The 19,885-nt window shown below is 45.8% G+C and overlaps 1 protein-coding gene across 2 annotated transcripts in view; it reads left to right on the top strand.

Moving 5' to 3' along the window:
• The first annotated feature begins 558 nt into the window (after positions 1–558).
• Positions 559–19,885, top strand: part of Mob2 (MOB kinase activator 2) — a 52,593-nt gene continuing 33,266 nt past the window's right edge. For both annotated transcript variants that reach the window (XM_031388903.1, XM_031388901.1), the window contains exon 1: positions 559–672. In XM_031388903.1, coding sequence (XP_031244763.1) covers positions 656–672 — 17 coding nt within the window. In that variant the 5' untranslated portion in view covers positions 559–655. The remainder of the gene's footprint in view (positions 673–19,885) is intronic.

Raw genomic sequence — 19,885 nt, 5'->3', positions numbered from 1 at the left:
GGAGCACATCCTGCAGGGCAAGACACTCCGATGTTCCAGCCTGGGGGGGGGGGGTTCCTGGTATTCCCAGGTTTGGGATATAGAGTTGGGGCCACTCTTGGGTTCCAGCCACTTCTGAGTCTGGTACTCCCAGTTCTGGGATACTAGGGTCAGGGATACTCAGGTCTTAGGAACTTCAGACTCCCACGGGTCTGTGCATTCCACAGATTCAGGTATGCTGGTGGTAAGGTTCACTCCTGGGGTCAGGGCACTCGAGGTGTGCAACATCGGGGTCACTCTAGAGACACCGAGGACACTACACTCCAGGATCCAGGGCACCGAGTTACAGGCAGTTTGCGAGTCCGAGGCACTCCGGAGTTCCGGGCGTCTGGGTTTCTGGGGCGCTCTGAAGTTATTCGCACTCTGGTGATCCAGAAACTCTGGACGGTCTTCAGGTACAAGAAGCTCCTGTATCCCGGAGCCCCGAGGTGCGCGATGAGGATAGGTCCTGGCACTCAAGAACAGGTACCCGGGACATCGCCGCAGGGGCCGCTGGGACTACGCGTCCCAGCAAGCCGTGCGCGCGTCACTTCCGGCAGCGGGCGGGAGCCATCGAGTGTTTACTTCCGGCCGCCGGCGGGGCTGAGGCCGAGCGAGGCGCGGGCTCCGCGCAGCCATGGACTGGCTCATGGGGTGAGTGGTGGCGAACGGCGTAGCACGGCGCTGCGCGGGGCGGCGGCGAGCGTAGGGAGCGTAGGGCGGCGGGCGGCGGGTTCCAGCAGGAGCCGGGGCACGGGAGGACGGCCAGCCGCTGCGGGGTGCCGGGAGGCCGGGTAGGCGGCCGGCCGGCCGGCCGGCGGGAGAGGCCCGGTCCCCGAGGCGCTGTCCCGAGAGGCCGCAGTCCCTCGCCGCGAATTGACGGGCCGCGAGTCGGGCACCCGGCGCTGTCGGTCGTCGGTCTTCGCGGGGCCTGCGAAAGTTCTTCCGCCCAAGTGACTTTCTTCCAATTTACTTTTGAGGAGAGTGAGAGGCGGGCGCTCCTAGCCGCGCGCGCTCTCCTGGCGTCTGGGTTCTCGACCCTGTGGCGGTGCCCGCGGCCCTGCTGTGGGGTCAGTATAATCCTGCTGGGCCACAGAGAGCCGGCCTTCGGATTCGGCAGTGCGAGGGCTACACGGGACTCTGGAAGATAGAAGGCGGGGAAGGTGGAGGAAAGTGTAGTGGTGGTACTGTCAGAACGCCTGAGGCTGTTTTGACCTCCCAGTGCTGCAACCTAGGGAGAGAGAGGACTAAGGGAGCAGCCCCAGGGATAATCAAGAGACTAAGGGAGGCCGGGAGCCACATAGTGCCACTTAGAGCGTTAAGTGTGGGTGACACAGGGGACTAGGCGGAGGCCCATCTTGTTTCTTCAAGAGGCAGCCCTGTCACTGGCTCCCCTCTGCTTCCTAGCTATGTGGTCCTCTCTAGGCTTGTTTTAATGGATTGTCAGATGGAAGCTGAAATCCACAGTACAGGTTTACTGAAGGGTTAACCGAGGTAAGGGCCAGCACAGGCTTTGCCTACGGTAAGCTTGACAGATAATATGTTCTGGCCATTTACAAGGTCTCTGAAGCCCAGGGGTTTTAAGTGTAGGACACATATCTGTATCCAGCCTATTCCAAATCACTCTTCCTTTGCGCATTTGTGGAGAGGGGCAGCACTTGACTATAAATCGGCCTACCTGCAAATATGGTTTCACTGCAAGAGAAGTGGATCTGTCAGCTTAGTGTCTGAGGAAGCTGCCCACTGTTGTATGTATAATTTTTACAGGCTCATGCCCATCAGTGGCAGGTGCGGAGACTGACGAGAAGCCAGTCTTTAAACTCCTCGTCCCTCTTTCATAGTATTACTATAAAAGTAGGAAGAATGGAAGTTGCAGGGTGAGCCTTCAGCGACCTCCCCTCCCCCCTACCAGATCTACTCCACTTGTCTTCTGATCCCTGGTGAGCACTGGCAAGGTAGTCAGTAGTGGGTGAAGCCATCTCTTTGCTTCGGAGTACCCACTGTGTGCTCAGGGCTGAAACTTTATCCACAGTTAACCATTTAAGTAGTTTTTCCTCTGGAAGAATTGGACAAATGTATCATCTTTTATTATGCCTTGGTCTTTTTCTTAATTCAGACCATTCAATATCAAGGAGGAGTTTGGAATGTAATGCTCATATTTCAAGGTTTGTTTGCTTGCTTATGTTAAAGTAAAGGTTTTGTTAATTACTTCATGTTGGGTGAGCCCAAGTATGGGTGCAAGAGTAGAATTCTCCTACAGTAATTGTTAGAGCCAGCAGGGAGGTCTACAGAAGTGTAAGTGGAAAGCCACATCTTTCTCTTAGCTGGGTGAAGATCATGCTGGGACTTTGAGCATCTCACAGCCTTATCTTTTGTGTTCCAGCTGCTCAGGAGGAAGGGAGGCCCTGCAGGGAAGCATGCTTGGGATAACCAGAGCAGAATTTGGCACGTTGGGACTTGGTGGTAAACCTGCTGGGACTTTTCTGGAGAATTTGTAGGTGTGGCTCCTAGCCACCTCTTGTCCTGTAGGTTTCCTCTGCTTGGAGAAGCTTTGAGCTTGTTGATAAGCAGTGCATATGGTCAGACTGCCTTCATTCTTTATTAGAAAGGGTTACAACTTTTATGTAGTGGGTCTTTGTTCTGTTCTAGATAACCAAGAGCAGGGTAACACCCAAGGGGAAGCTGCTCAGGATTTGGAAGAGCGATCCTCAACACACTGTGGGATACTTTAGGCAACACTTGAATTTTTTCTGGGGCAAGCATTTAACCAGGAGGTCTGAGTGTGGTTTGAATTTTATTTAGCAGAAAGTACAGTCCAGAAGCCCCATGGAGTCAAAAGAATACATTTTTTCCTCTTCCTACTGATGATAGTGAATTGTCCCTCCTGCCTGGTCACCTTTACTGAACCTCTGCCCTCTCCAGTAGTCTCTCTCCAGCCTGCTACTGTGGCTCCCTTTCTGGGTGTACCTGACTCTTATGGAGCCTTTAGATCTCTCCAGTGTAGGTAGGGAGATGAAACCTGGTGTTGGCCATTTGATACAGTGTATATTTGAAGGTCTACTCTTGCTCAGCTAACAGATAAAGCTAAATGGCCTCAGGCCTTTCCAGCCTGTCTGGAGCAGCCTTTAGCAGCCCTGTGCTCCGAACAGTTGTGTGTAGGTGTAGCAAGGTTGGCATGGGGGTGAAAGGCTTTATCTTCTGGGAAAGTATTTCTGGTGACTGACACCTGACTGGACTTGTAAGAGTCTGTAGGTTTTGTTTGAACAGCTTCATGTGGTATCATTTGCATACCACTAAGTTTGCTTGTTTTAAGTATATGATTAGGTAATTTTTAATAAAATTAATAGACTTTTGTTTCTTTGACCATGATTTAATTTAGTTTAAAGTGAGTGTGGGGTGTGTGTGTGTGTGTGTGTGTGTGTGTGTGTGTTTTGCGTTGCTAGGGGTGGAACCCAGTGTCTTAAGTATGTTGGGTAAGCTCCTCACCATGGAGCTCCTTCAGAGCTCAGTGGAATATTGCCATTACTCTTTGAAGAGCTCTCTGGTTGCTACAGGTGCCCACCTCCATGAGAGGCAGCATCAGTCTGTTCCATTATGTTTAAATGGAGTCATGAGATCTGTTATGTGATGAATTCAGTGGTGGGTGTCAGCAATGATACCCATTTGTTACTCCACTGGGCATTGTGAGGAGACCTGCGTATTCTGTTTCTCCTTTTACCTTTAGGTAGAGGTGGTTGTGGAAAATTTGCAGGCATGACTGATGATGCTGTAACCCAATCTTTTAAAACTGAATTGTACCACTTCCCCAGCCAAGGATTCTGAGCCCACCTATGCTGAGGGTAAGGCTTCTGAGGGCTCCAAGGTCAGTGTTTTGAGGGCTGAGGCTGACAGAGGGCAGGACTAGCACAATGGAAATATCAAAGATCTGAGTGAGTGAGTGAGGAAGTGAGTGAGTGAGGGATATGAAGTAGAGTATCAGATTTTATTAAAGGATTGTGGCACAGTAAGTGGAGAGGTACCTACAAGAGGCCTAGAGGCATGATGAAGGTGCCATCTCTTGCAGCCAGACTCTCCAGTGGATGACCCCTCTGCAAGATGTGATTCTAGGAATAACCTCATGAATAGCCTCTTTCCATGAGAGGCTGACCAGGTGGTCATCTGGGTTGGGTTTGCAATGGTGTCTGCTTTGTGTCTCTTGTGTTCCCATTCCCTTTTTAAAAAAGTAGTAGTCATGAATGCTGTGTACTTCAGGACACTCTGAACAACACTTCATTTCTCCTGTTTGCTTAGAGTGTCCTGTAGGAGTTCATGCAAGCATTTCCAAGCTGGCCAGCAGTGAGCAGAGTGAGGCCAGTGGTGTATTGCACAAGAGCCCTCTTGACTGGGGACAGTTGGGTGGTACTCATGTGTTTCCCTATCAAGGTGTGCCTGAGCATAGTGTGAGACTAGTGGCTAATATTCTTAGTAGGTCCTTAGTCTAGCTGTTGTTTGGTGCTACCATACTCTGTACCTGTTCAGCAAGGCATCTTCCCAAGCTGCCTCCAGAACTCACTATCATTGTTGCCTGTTGGATGACAGTTGAGAGTGTGCTTACTTGCAAGACTCCCTCTCATCTGGTATAGCAAGGTACTAAAGGCCAGCTTAGTGGGGAACTCCTATAACAGTGGTCCTGGTAGCCCAACATTTCCTGTATCTTCCTCGCGTTGGCCATGGAAACAGAAAAACTCAAACCCCACTTCCTGTGTTTGTGTAGGCATGCTGTGTAACCCTGAGGTCCTTCAGCCTGAAGGGTTGGCAGGGTGGGCAGACTCATATCCTGGTGGGCACCATTTGTTCTCTGTTGCTCTGCTGGGTAACTAAAAATGCTGGGGTGAGGTGGTTAGGCATTTCCTGCTAGGGATTTCAGTACATCCTGCCTGTTGTGGGCTAGTCTGGCAGAAGAAGGTGTGAGCTGCTCCTGCCTGCCTTGCCAGAAGTTCCTCCTGTTCTATGCCTACCTCCTGTTTGTTTTTCTTTCTGCACAGGATTTCTCAGCTGGGTCACACCCTCTGGTGTTCACTGTAGCTCCATGGGATGGTGCCTGGGAACACGGAAGTAAAAACAATTGGAATAAAAACAAAAGGTTAAAGAGAGGAGGAAGAGGTTGTTCAACAGGGCATCAAGGCCACATGTGGCCCATGGGCCTCTCCACTTGGCATTGTAAGTGTCTGTGCCATAGACCATGACCATACCTACTGATTTTCTTCTCTTTGAAGGTTCCCTTTGCCAGAATGCATGGCCTTCTGGGTTGCAGTTTTCATCCAGTTGGTCTTACAATCCTTAGTGGGCACATCTCTGACAGGGTTACCGGGCAATTTTATAGTTAAGTCCATATAGTTAGGTTGTATTCTGCTTTTGGCAGCAGTGATTTGGCTGCAGTACTTCATTGCTGTGGAGTGTCAGGACAGTATGGGTGCTCACTTTTGTTTTTGAGTTTGTGCCTATAGGTTATGGATGGCTGACAGGTTGAAACAGGAGGGAAGGCCTGACCTCTGCCTTTTGCCTGTGGCCTCCTCAGGGTCAGGCACTTTCTCTCGTTGCCTTTTCACTAGCACTTCTTTCCTTTCCTCCTTGAGCTAGCATATTCATTCTCAAGCTCTTAATGCTTTGACCCTTTAATACAGTCCCTCATGCTATAGTAACCCCCAGCTATAAAATTATTTTTGTTGCTACTTCATAACTGTAATTCTTGCTACTGTTATGAATTATAATCTAAATATCAGTGTTTTCCTGTGGTCTTAGGTGACCCCTGTGAAAGGCAACCCACAGGTGAGAACTGCTGAGCTAGCAGAAGGGGGATGCAGTCTTAGGAACCCTTGAAGAGTTTGAATGGCAATGTCTCTGCTAAAGGTCCCAGCTCTCACCTTGTAGGGCTGTGTCCTGGTCTTTGAAAAGGCTGGACAGTGCCAAGTGGCCCCAAGGAAGTGATGTCCAAGCCTGAGGCTGGCCTTGGGAGTAAATCCAGGAATGTAAAATTAGCTTAGACATGGTATGACCCACAGTTTGGCTTGTCTGCATGGGACCTTGCCATATGAAGTCCTGGCCAGGTCCCCAGGCCTGTCTCAAGGTCCTTTGCAGAGCTTCTATAAGCCAGTGGGAGCTACTCTGCCACACAGCATACTTGCCTTTCTCCTCCTTAGCCTGTTCTTTTGGTGCCATATGTGACAAGGCAGTTTGTGAGAGTTCTGGTGTTGTGAGAAAGTGTGAACCGGAGACTGTGGTAGGATCAAGGAGCTGTCAAAGGCTATATGAACAGAGAAGTAAGTGGCCTGCCTTTTGTGACCACTCTTAGCTGCTTAGGGGGACAATAAAGAAATTGGGGCATGGTGGATATAGGGGCAGGAAGGTAGTTTTAGTAAAGATCCTGAGGTTTGAGAAGGGCCTATGAAGATGACTGGGCTTAAGGAGGGCTGACATGGTGGACATCTGCACAGAAGGGCTGCCTGTGTTATGTTCCCTAGGCTACCGTACATTTGTTCAGTGTTATATACAAGCATAAACACAGTCTATTATTTATTACTTTTATTCTTTCTTATTTTGATGAATGGCTTGCCTCAAATTTAGCTAGTGAAAATACTTTTGAGTTGGTGCTTTACCCCTTGAATGGGAAAGGAGTTGGGAGAAGTGGCTGGGAGATGGGGGATCTGAATTTCACTCTAGGGAGGTAGTTCTCAACCCATGGATTGAAATTCCTTTTGGGAAGTCAAACGAACCTTTCACAGAGGTTGTATATCAGATATTTATATTATGATTCATAACTAGCAAAATTATAATTATGAAGTAGCAATAAATGTAATTTCATAGCTGGAGTCACAACATAAGGAACTGTATTAAAAGGTTGTAACATTAGGAAGGCTGAAAACCCCTATGTTAGGGGCTTATGGCAAAGCTATTTTGACTCATGATTTGGCAACTGTCTTTTGAATATTGTGGCTTAGAACAAATGTGTGTGTGTGTGTGTGTGTGTGTGTGTGTGTGTGTGTGTGTGAGAGATCAGGTAACAGGTTGTCTCCCCATCCCCCTTGGTTTTTTAAGAGTCAAACTCTTGCTTCAACCTGCCCCAGAGTCTATCTATGAGTAGTGGAATTGAAAGTGTCTTGAGACCATGTCCGGCTTTGTAACCAAGTTTTTTTGGGGGTGGGGGCAGGAATAAAACATAATAGAAAATATAATAAACTAACAAAACCCCTATAATGTTTCCTTGGAGTTACTATGAACTTATATTCTGTACAGATGTTCCTCAGTATACTGAGGGGAGTGGTCCTAGGACCATTCCTCAAGTACTAAGTGCTCAGATGCTCCCTTAAGTAAGTGGCACGTGTATATGAACCGTGGTCACCCTCCTATGTACTGCAAATCATCTTTATACTTTATTCTAACACATGACAGGTCCAATTGCTGTGTGAACAGTTGCAAATTTGTATTATTTAGAGAACAATAACAATGTCTGTCACCTGCTCAGCCCAGACACTATGTTTCGTTTATTGGTTGGTCTGTTGATTTGAAACAGGGCTGGTCTACAACATGCTACACCCTCTTGAGTGCTAAAATTATAGGTATGTACCACTACACATGGTTAATGCCCTACCGGGGATGACGGAGGATTTTATGCACGCTAGACAAGTGTTATACCAACCAAGTCACATCTGCAACCCCAGATACAACACTTAAAAGTATTTATTATTATTAATGGTGTGTGTGTATCTGTGTGTACATGTATGTCTGTGTGTCTGTGTGTACATGAATGTAGGTGCCCACAAAGGCTATAGGAGTTAAATCTCCCCAAAGCTATAGTTATAGTAGGTTGTGAGGCACTTGATGTGGGTGCTAGAAATCAAACTTCTGTCATCTGCAAGAACAGTTTGTATTCTTGACTGCTGAGCCATCTTTCTAGCCCCTTCTAGATACAACTTAAATTTTTTATTTTTTATTTTTTGACCCTTGTTTGGGTGAATCATGGATCCCACAGATCACTATATTGTTTCATGGCTATGCTTTAGATTTTCCTTGTATATGAGGAAGATTATGGGTTGACCTTGACTATTCTGGTACTTGGATAAAACTAATGGTAAGAAAAGCCCTATCCAGAGCCCTCCTTTATTCTTTCCATGATGCTTTTGCCACATTTTGAAGCAGTTGGTTCTCAGCAGAGAACACAGCTGCCTACTCATTGTGCTCACTGTTTCTGCACACAGCTGTCACAGGGACACTCAACAAGGGTATGTGTATATCTTACAACAGCTCCTGGGGCAAGTGGGAATCTGGCTCTGCATCTTTGACTGTGATTGAGCCTCAGCAGCCCCAGATGGGGCAAGGATTGGGGGGGCTGCTCATCTCTTGTTGCTGCTTGTTGCTCCTGAACAACACTGTGCTTAAGACAAAAAGTGTTTTTTTTTTTTTTTCTTTTTTGTTTGTTTTTTTGAGACTGGGTTTCTCTGTGTAGCCCTCGCTGCCCTGGAACTCACTCTGTAGACCTAGCTGGCCTCCAACTCAGAAATCCACCTGCCTCTAACTCCCAAGTGCTAGAATTAAAGGCGTGCACCACCATCACCTGGCTGAGACAAAAGTTTTTTGTTTATTTGTTTTGTTTTTTCACCTAACCTGTTCTAGTTCTTCCAGGTTACCTGTGCTGCCTCCATTGGTGGCTATTCTGGGAGGCTCAAGAGGATCTTGCTTTCTGAGTGTTTTGATATTGATTGTCTGCCAGAGCATGTTTCTCCAATGTAGCCTTTCTTTTATGAAGTTTCCTTCTTGGCCTAGAAAAGTTTCCTTCTCTAACCTTTTGCTCCTAGGATCTCTTTACACTCCAAGTTTTAACTGGATTTGTGTTAGTTATAGGTATCAGTATTTACCGTTTTAGATGTTAAACAGAAATATATATAAAAAAATAAGAGCTAAATATAGTTTAGCATAAATAACATTTTTAAATTGAAAAAGAACTGTTTATTTATTTAGATGTTTTCTTTATTTACATTTCAAATGATATTCCCTTTCCCAGTTTCTCCTCCCCCTGCTCACCAACCTATCCTCTCCACCTTCCTGGCCCTGGCATTCCCCTACATTGGGGCATAGAACCTCCGCAGGACCAAGGGCCTCTCCTCCCATTGATGACCAACTAGGCCATTCTTTGCTACATTTGCAGCTGGAGCCATGAGTCCCACCATGTATACTCTTTGGTTGGTGGTTGAGTCCCTGGGAGCTCTGAAGGTACTAGTTAGTTCATATTGTTGTTCGTCCTAAGGGGCTGCAAACCCTTTAGCTCCTTGGGTCCTTTTTCTAGCTCCTTCATTGGGGACCCTGTGCTGAGTCCAATGGATGGCTGTGAGCCTCTACTTCTGTATTAGTCGGGCACTAGCAGAGCCTCTCAGGAGACAGCTATATCAGACTCCTAGAATTGTTTTTCAAAGTGGAAAAGCTGACAAGAAGAACAGCCTTGCTTTTTGCCACTCCTGGAGCTGGGTTCCAGGGTGGCTTTGTATTGGTTCTGCTGGAATTTGGCCTTTACCAAGGTATGCAGAGATGCATTGAACACTAATAGGGTGAGGGTAAGCGAGGGATTTTTGGTCAACTTGTGGGTCTGGACTCTACTCTGAGCACTAGCTCAGGAGTTCTCCCTGGGGGGAAGTGGGTGGAAGGGGAGAACAGCGTTCTTGTCAGCTTCTGTTGGTCAGTGTTACAGCTACTTGGGATAAGTGGGAAGGACTGGGAGGAAAAGCTGGTCTCTGAATGAAGTGAGATTATTGTTGGTCATGTTTGCCCTTGGTTCTATTCCTAATAGGAAGCTGGGCAAAAAGGTAAGGCACTAAACATTACCAGGGTGACATCTCTTTTCTTAGCAGGTGGGTAGAGTTCTGTGGCAGTGTAGTAGCTTCAAGTTGACCTCCAGACAGGGTAAGATAGACTTCTACCTATATCCTGCTACCTAATCCTATCCCTAAGTGATTATTACCTTCAGTTTGTGCCTGCAGTTGCAGTCTGTAGGGTCACTTCTGCTGTAAACAATGGAGAGGTATTGAGGCCTGACACCTCACTACTGGGATAGAAGGAATACATTTTCATATTAGTTTGTCCTCAGTAGTGTGACTGGGTTCTTCCCTTGGCCCACTCTTCTTACTGTGTCTTTTTTCTCTGACCTTGTGAACTGTCTTTGTATGCTATCACAAGAGGTAACGGACCCTAGTACTCAAGGGCCAGTGCTCTTGGTAGCTAGCCAAGGAAAACATAGAAGAGGCCAGGTTGACCAGAGAATGGGAGTCTGCTCTGTCCCTAGCCTGCCTGTGCTGGGCTTTGCTTTTTATCAAAATGATTATTTCTTAGTAAAATGTTTAGCTTTTGGTTTTTGGTTTTGGTTTTTTTTTTTTAGTTTTGTTTTTTTGAGACAGGGTTTCTTTGTGTAGTCCTGGCTGTCCTGGAGCTAGCTGTGTAGACCAGGCTGACCTCAAACTCACAGAGATCCACCTGCTTCTGCCTCCCCTGTGCTGGGATTAAAGGCATGTTCCACCACCTCCTGGTGTTTAACAATTTTTAAATTATTATTTCTTATTCTATATGTATGAGTATTTTCCCTCCCTCTTTTCTTCTCCTTTCTAGTTTCCCTCAAGGTTCCTGTGACTGCAATACCAGGGCAAAGGAGTGAGGCCATGAGTAACTACTGTGCCCACTGCTCTCTGGTTTACACTCTAAAAGGAGATAACTAATACTATGATGTGACCACATGCCAGATGGAGGTTCCACTGGAACCACATGCCTCCTCAAGATTGAGCCCATCTCAGGGACTCCTTCCCTTGTGCATTTCACATGAATCCTGCATTGGGGAAGTCTTGCCCTACATCTTGAGGTATAGCAGGACTGTGTTGGACTACCAGCAGTATAAATAATGGCATAGAGACTGCTCATAAAGTTTAAAGCTTAGGCTTTTTGCTTGGGCAGTCTCCCAGCTAGCTCATCTAACATAACCCCACTATCTTGCCTACAACCTGTAATGTGGCTAGCTCTATACCCTATTCCCTATTCTATACCCTATTGGATGGAGGTTTTCCTTTCTCTGTTTCCTTGCCTGTCTATGTCTGTTCCTTTCCTTGTCAGCTCCCTAAATCTCCTTCTTTTCACTGTGTCCTCTTTGCCCAGAAGTTCTGCTTCTTACTTCCTGCCCAGCTATTGGTCACCAGCTCTTTATTACAACCAATCAGCAGCAAGACAACCTCTGATATAATTCTAGATTGCCTTTAGGCAGGTGAGGAAGGATGGATATTTACAAAATAGAAAACCCAGGATTGAGCAATAAAAGTGACATGACAATACCAGAATCCTGCTGTTCTCTGCTGGTACAGAATTAACTACTGAAAATATAGAGACACACCTTCATACAAAGTTTTCTTTTCTTGTTGTTTTTTTGTTTTGTTTTGTTTTGTTTTGTTTTGTTTTTAAAAAAGGTTATCCCAAGGGTGAGGTTATTTCTTAGTACCTGGAGGGAATGAAGAGGGATAATTACCACCTTCTTTCACGCTGGTTTTATTCCTAGACCTTTGTCTTACTAGCCACTGTGCTGTGAGGACAGTAAACTTATGAGCCTGATTGAAGCTCCAAACCTTGCCCCTTGTTCTTACTCTAGAACAGCAGTTCTCAACCTGTGGGGGTCAAATGACCCTTTCACAGAGGTCACCTAAGATCATTGTAAAACACAGATATTTACATTTTGATTCATAACAATGACAGAATTACAGTTAGGAAGTGGCAATGAAAATAATTTTATGTTTGAGGTCACCATGACGTGAGTATCTATATTAAGGGTTGCAGCATTAGGAAGGTTGAGAGAACCACTGCTATAGAATGAGAAATGAGCACAGCCCTACTGTTGTGGAAGGCAATGACATGCTGTATGTAGTGTGAGCAGCCAGTCCAACTGTGTTTGCAGAAAGAGTGGAGACTGGAGGGATATTGTGTTAGATTTGGTGGGTGGGGTTGATACCTTAGCCTGATGCTTTGACTCTGTCAAGCAGGTGTTCTATAGGAACCAGGGTATCTGAGGAAGGCTTAGTGGATGGAGGTTTTGCTTCAGCCTATATAGCTTGAAGGCTTTCTGCATTGAGTAGCTTCTGTCCCAAATGATAGGACTGAAGCCAGCAGGCGAGATGGCTCAGTGGGTAATAGCACTGACTGCTCTTCCAAAGGTCCTGAGTTCGGATCCCGGCAACCACATGGTGGCTTACAACCACCCGTAATGAGATCTGACGCCCTCTTCTGGTGCTGTCTGAAGACAGCTACAGTGAATTACGCTAGGGGCCACTGGCAGAGGTCCTGAGTTCAATTTCCAGCAGCCATACACATGATGGCTCACAGCCATCTGTACAGCTACGGTGTACTCGTACATATAAAATTAAAAAAAAAGAAAAAGAAAAGAAAAGAAAAAGGACTGAAGCACTGTTAGAACCACTTAAAGCATCATTTGTATTTTGGCTTCTGAACTCAGCTCTCTGAATGCCTTACATTGTTCTTCAGGCACCTCAGAAGCTAGAAGTCAAGGAAAGCCAGCATAGAGTGACCCATCAAGGAGGTAGGAAGAACCTGTGATTACCATCTAGTTCTAGATAGTCAAGAACTAGAAGCTTCTAAAGCACATAGACTGTTCTTTACCTGGTTGGGCTGTCTCCTCTCTTTGTTGTCTTGTGGTGCTGAGGGAGGCAGGTGAGAGAGGATTCCCAGTCCTACAGGAGGATTCTGGGCTCCTATCAGCAAGGGTGCTTCCAGCCAGTGACTGTCATTGAATGAGATGGGCATGTAGTCTGAAGCCATCATCTAGCCCCAGTGTTGTACAGGTGAGATAGGGTCTGTTTCTTGTCTAATTTAGTACCCATTCTGTGTGGGGCTTGGCCTAGCAGATTTGTGACCTGAAGCAGAGATCCTCTGACTTCCATATGGCTCCACTCAAGTGTCACCCCCTCTTCCCCCCAGGGTTTTGATGAGGCTAATACCCTGAAAGATATGTGCTGTGGTTGCTCATTTAAGAAGAGTTCCTGAGTGCTCATCCTTGGTCTTGGTACTCAGCACTTCCTACATATCTTGGATTTACCTGCTGAGTGTGCTCCCTGGCACCTTGTAATTGACAGAGTGGTATTGCTGAAGGAGGGAAGAACCTGTGATAACAGGGGGCAAGCACCTGACTCCTTGACACACTATGCTTCCACTTAGTGACCATATCTAGCTAGGTTTCTCTGGGAGCTGCTCACCTTAGTCATGGGCCTGCCTACATGTGATATAAGCTTTACTGGCAGCAGACTCCACAGGAACTTACCAGTGAATAGAATCTGTGTATGAGGGACCAATGGCCTTACAGGAAGGGTAGGATGGGGGTACATAAGGGACTGTCATTGAACTGGACCTGTTATAGCAGGGTAGAGGACACACTACACATGGCAGGCAGCCAGATAGTCCCTGTGCTCTGGTGTCACTGAGTGGGTGGGCTGAGATGGGAGGAGTCAAACCATATTCTTGGCTCTTGGCTCTAACATGTAGTCTCTCTCTGACCTGCTTTTTTCCTGAAAATGAGTGAATCATTATCCTCCCTTTACTGAAGGTAGAGACAACTCAGTCCTTGTAGTGGCATCCCACACAGTGTCTAGAACCTGGGAAGCCAGTAGGGTAAGTTAGGTTACCATTTTGCCATGTTGCATTGATGATATTTAAGACAAAGAAGAAAGGGTATAAGAAGGGTACTGGATCCTGCTGCTGTGTTAACACAGAGGGAGAAGAGTCGGATCCAAGAGCCCTGAGGGCACTGCCAGTCCTGGGTAGAAATGGGGTCAGTCTGACCAGTGGGAAAGATGTGATTGAGGTATACATTTCCGTGTAAATGTGAGCTTCTCTGTCCCCATGAGCAGTTCCCTGGTGTTCCACGGTGCTGCCTTGGAGTTTTGATGCGGCTGGGCCTGATTGGTGTTCACAATGAGTATTGGTTTTTTTGCCCACCTCAGAGGTTGTGTCACTTCTGGGAACTGGGTACATAGGCATGTTTAGAACTCTCTGTTGGATTCACAGTCCTGTCTGTCCAGAGCTTAGGGAATTCTGATGAATGTGCTTTGAAGAAGCCTTGTATGGGATGTCATGGGAGAGGGAGCAGGTTTCCTGCTCTTGTGGAACTTGGTATTATGTGTCTATTGTAGAAGGGTGAATCACACCAAAACCCAGAAAACAAAAGTTAATTATCCCATCACTTAGATGGTTCAAGCTGTCACACTATGTCCCCTTTTTCTGTGCTGGGCATTTAAGATGTTTCCAGACCAGATTGTGCCTTTAAAGGTCCAATCTGCTATACCTGATGCTTTAATGGGTGGAATTCTTGAGTGGCTGCTGGCATATTCCACAGTGGTTCTGGGCCATGCTTATCCAACCTTTCCTGGTAGCATTAGGCAGAATAGTGTCATTGTGTGGCACCAGGACCATGTGATTTTCTTTTGTGATTGTCTGCTTTGTGATTGGTTTTGTCTTCATTTGATGGGCATTGAGTTCTCTGTATGGACAAGGACCTGAGTATTAGGATTTTGCCTTGAGTAGGTTCCTAAAGATAAGTGAAAGCCAAGACAGACACTGTGAGGCAGGATAAGGCCAGAGCATCTCTATTACTCTGAGCTGCAGTGAGGCAGAGGATGTAGACCAGAGGGCAGAGTTACACGGGGCCAGGCAATGGTGGCTGGAGGGGCTGGGGGTAGCAGAGATAGGCCATGGTATGCCTGGCATCTGTTGGGTTTTGTGCCTGCCCTTTTCTTTGCTGACCCTTGAGGGATGCTCTTGTATTTATTGTATCTTACCTTCTTTACAGCCTGTTCCTTTCCCTCCAACTGTTTAGTTCCTTAATTAGGAGTCAAGACTCATTGACTCTTAGCATCACATTGCCCTTATATGTTTAGTGCTGAGGCTGCAGGAAGTTTTGAGAAAGCACTGGGTACAGGACATTGTGGAAGACATACAGCAGTTCCTCAAATTGTCTTTCAGGGAATACTTGCCAACCGAAATGATCAGGTGAGTGAGTGTAGGAGGCCATGGATAAGTCTAGGAAGTTTAGTAGACAGCTGGAGGGCTTTGAGCCATTCTGAATGACAACCAAGGTTGATAAAAATGGCTCCCACTTCCGGACTTCTGTCACCTGTTTGCTTACCTGATACTTACTTCCATCCTGAGGCAGGGTTGTCTCATTCTAGCCTTTTGTCCCTGTCCTCCTCTTAGCTACTGGAGGTGATAGAGGAACAGTAGAAGGGACAGGAGACCTTCAGAGCCTTGGATGGCATACAAACATCCTCTTGTTTGTCTTTTTGTGCTTATGGGATACAGATGGGGATATAGGCTTGGGCATTCTCCCAGTGGTCTTCCAGAAATATATACTTCTTGCCATAGACCTTTGGGCATTTATCACCCAGTGATTTTCCTTCTATGCCCTGGGTAAACAGAATGGTGGCTCAGGTCTTAGGGTCTTCTGAATTGGTGCTTTCTGGCAGCCTCTCCATACCTGGCTGAGGACTCATACTAGCTCTGTCTTCTAAGGGCAGCATCTCTCCCTCTGTAACATCAGTATTGTTTGTGATGTCCTTTCCTTATATTATCCTTGCCTTGATAAAATGTCTTCTACATACTTGTTTGTCTTTTCTCTGGTCTTTTACTTCTTCCTCTCTCAGAAATACCAGGAGTGGTATTGGTTGAGTCTCTCTGTCTGCCTTCCTTCTCCCTCTGATGATAAGCAGCGGGTCTGTATTGAGTTATAAGTAGGAGACTTGTCTTCTTTTATGCCTTGGAAATGCAATAACACTGATGGCAACATCTCCTTATCCATCATTGGAGGCCAGGGCCTTTCTGGAAATGACATTGTCAGCAGGAAGGTCACAAAATATTATTTTCCAATACATTCTGCTGTGAGAATGAATGTCTTCTGTCTTGGTTGAAGTGGTGCTTGGTAAAGTTCTGCTATACTCCAGGCATGAGTTCTCTGTATGGTCAGGGTGTTGTTAGTTCTGAGTATTAAGATTAGGTCATAAGTTGATTTTTAAGAGACAGATGAACAACAAGACAGATAGCTACTAAAGGTAGGCTAGGCTCAGGGTATCTATTTCTACTGCTCACAGCTGCAGTGGGGGTCATGGGAAAGTCAGTAGTGTCTGGCTGTGCCATGTGACTGTCATGGACTTCCAAGGCCACCACATTCAGTGCCCAAATGCTACAGTCATTTGTTTCATATGTGTTTACACTCTTCTTGTTGCGGTAAATATTTGGGGGTTTCAATCCCACCTTAGATCATTTCGTTTCCAAGTAAAAGACACAAAACCTTTATTTTTATAATAAACCTTAAAGCATTAGAGCTGGGAAGATATCAAGTCTTTACACTAGTTTGTCTACTTTACTATCTGTAACTCCAAGATATCACTTGCAATGTTCCACCTGGTCTGCTTCTACTCAAACAGGCTGGCCCTCATGGCCATGTGCATGTACTCCTGAAATACTTCCTCATGATGCCTTCTTCTTTTTCCTCCCCTCTCCTTGTGGAGCAAGGTTTGCACAACAGAAGCCGCCATATGTGAGAATTCACTTGTCTCGAGGCAACTAGACCTTGGGATACAATATAATACATAGCAATTGAGACTAAACCTCATCAATTCCTTTTTAAAATTTTTTTTTGTCTAAATAAAAAGGCTCTTTTTCTTATAATAAACACCATTGTCTTAGGTTTTTACTGCTGTGAAAAGACACCGACCAAGGCAACTCTTACAAAGGACAGCATTTAATTGGGGCTGACTAACAGGTTTAGAGTTTATCAATGTGGGAATATAGCAGCATCCAGGCAGGCATGGCTGAAGAGGAGCTGAGAGTTCTACATCTTGATCTGAAGACTGCTAGGAGAAGACTGTTTCCAGGAAGCTAGGAGGAGGGTCTCTAAGCCCACACCCACAGTACCATGTTTTTTCCAACAAGGCCACACTTACTCCAATAAGGCCACACCTCCTAATAGTGCCATTCCCTAAGGCCAAGCATATTCAACCACCGCATTCCACTTTGTATTGTCCCCATAGGCTTTTTCAAACATATGAGACTATGGAGGGGGGCATACCTAGCCATAGCATAATGCAAAATATGTTTTGTTTTGTTTTTTTTGAGACAGGGTTTCTCTGTGTAGTCTTGGCTGTCCTGCAATTCACTCTGTAGACCAGGCTGGCCTCGAACTCAGAAATCCACCTGCCTCTGCCTTCCAAGTGCCGGGATTAAAGGTGTGCGTCACCACCGCCCGGCTGTAAAATATGTTTTATCCAACTTCAAAAATCCTCATAGTCTGTCACAGTCTCATCAGTGTTGAACTGTCCAAAGTTCAAAATCTCTTCAGAGATTCATGCAGTCTCTTTTTTTTCTTTTTAAAGATTTATTTATTTTAGGTGAGTACACTGTAGCTGTCTTCAGACACACCAGAAGAGGGCATTAGATCTCATTACAGATGGCCCTGAGACATCATGTGATTGCTGGGAATTGAACTCAGGACCTCTGGAACAGCAGTCAGTGCTCTTAACTGCTGAGCCATCTCTCCAGCCCTCATGCAATCTCTTAACTATAACCCCCTATAAAATTAACATCAAAAGCAGATTGCATACCTCCAACATCACAGGCTATACATTACCATTCCAAAATGACATCGTGAGGAAATCCTGGATAAAAGTAAGATGAAAAGGCAGCTGGTCAAACTTCAAATTCCGCATCTCCATGTCTGATGTCCAACTCTTTTCTGCTTTGTTGACTGCAGCACAATTCTTGCTTTGGCTGGTTCCATTCCCTGTTAGCAGTTTTCCTTAGCAGATGTCCCACCGCTCTGGTATCTCAAACATCTTGGGGTCTCCAAGGCAACTTCAACATTACAGCTTCTTGTCCCAGGTCTGGGAACCACACATGATCTTCTGGGCTCCTCCAAAGTGCTTGGGTCACATCTCTAGCTCTGCCCTCTGTAGCACTCCAGGGTCTAGTTCACTCCACTGCTGCTGCTGTTCTTGGTGGTCATCTCATAGTACTGTCTTTAGTTTGCTGAAGTCTTCTACTGCAACTAGGCTTCACCAATAGCTTCTCATAGGTTTTTTTCATGATGCCAAGCCTAAATTTCTTTGCATGACCTCTTGGGCCTCAGTCTTGGGCCATCAACTGCAACTGAGGCTGCATCTTCACCAATACTTTCCCTGGCCTCTCACAATGCCAAGCCTCAGCTGCTCTCTCTGAGTACTTCATACCTTTCTGGAAACACTTCCCAGAAGATTTCTCCATAGTGATGCTGATCTCTTCTTTTTTTTTTTTTTTTTTGGTTTTTCAAGACAGGGTTTCTCTGTATAGCCATGGCTGTCCTGGAACTCACTCTGTAGACCAGGCTGGCCTCGAACTCAGAAATCCGCCTGCCTCTGCCTCCCAAGTGCTGGGATTAAAGTGCCAGCTAATCTCTTCTTAATCACTGCTAATTTCTTAGCTCCAGCTAACTACCATGGTTGGGAGCTGGTTCACACTCCTGCTGTTCTCACTTAGGAGTTTTATTGGGGTTCTGAACTTTGCTACTACCTTACCCGTTCTATCTGGTAGCATGGTCTACAGTTCCACAGATAACCAGATAATAATAATGCCTTAGGGATATAACTATTCCTAGTTCAACAGCAAATGCAAAAACAATAACCTTATCTGGGTGGGATCTTGCTCCAAAGTCACCACTCCCTTAATATGTTTATCTCCTCAAACACAGGATTTAGCTCCATTGTACTTCCTGGTGACCTTTATAACTTGAATCATATATTTTGTACTTTTCCTTTCAAACCTTGCTACAACTGATCAAAATGTTCTTCATGAGACTAAACCAGAGAACAAAGTCTCTGCTGGGCTTTTTTGAGACTTCCTTTGTTAGTGCAATTAATACAAATCTCTTTGCTTTAGCCTCAGGTAGACTCTCAGACAAAAGTGGTAAAAGCATCCGCATTCTTCACCAAGATACCACAAAAACAGACTCTAGGCTACACACTAAAATACAGTTCAAATCACCCTCAGCACCAATGTCTTCCATATTCCTACTAGGATGGCCCATTAAACCCCACTTAAAGCATTCTGAGGTCCCAAACCTACATTCCTCCATACAAAAGCATGGTCAGGCCTATCACAGTAATACCCGACCCCAGTCCCAGCTTCTGTCTTAGAGTTTTACTACTGTGAACAGACACCATGACCACAGCAATTCTTATAAAGGACAACATCTAATTGGAACTGGCTTACAGGTTCAGAGGTTCAGTACATTATCATCAATTCAGGAGCTTGGTAGTGTCCAGGCTGGGGAGGAGCTGAGAATTCTACATCTTGATCTGAAGGCTGCTAGGAGAAGACTGTTTCCAGGAAGCTACTCGGAGGGTCTCTAAACTCATCCCCACAGTGACATGTTTTCTCTGGGACTGGAATTAGAGATATTTATGAGCCACCATCTGGGTGCTGGGAATTGAACCAGAGTCCTCTGGAAGAGCAGCTGGTGCTTTTAACTGCTGATCCATCTCTCCAGTCCACGAGCTGAATCTCTTTTTAAATTATCCTTCTTCCTAAATCCTGTTAATTTTTGGAGTTTTGCACTTTCCTGTCTTTTTTTTTTCAGCCATCTAACCATGCATCCTGAACTTACAAGGGCCGGATATCTACCTCCCTGTGGCTTCTGGCACAGGAGAGCACACTCAGGCACTATTACTTCCTGGAAATTGGAATAGATATTTTAAAAACCTATGGATGAATTGAGTGTAATGGTATACATCTTTGGGAAGCAGAGGCAGAGAGAGAGAGAGAGAGAGAGAGAGAG

This window comes from Mastomys coucha, unplaced genomic scaffold (genome assembly GCF_008632895.1).
Source record: "Mastomys coucha isolate ucsf_1 unplaced genomic scaffold, UCSF_Mcou_1 pScaffold21, whole genome shotgun sequence".
NCBI classification, from domain to species: domain Eukaryota; kingdom Metazoa; phylum Chordata; class Mammalia; order Rodentia; family Muridae; genus Mastomys; species Mastomys coucha.
The sequence above is the reverse complement of the archived record's forward strand: the minus strand, read 5'-3'. Positions and strand labels throughout refer to the sequence as shown.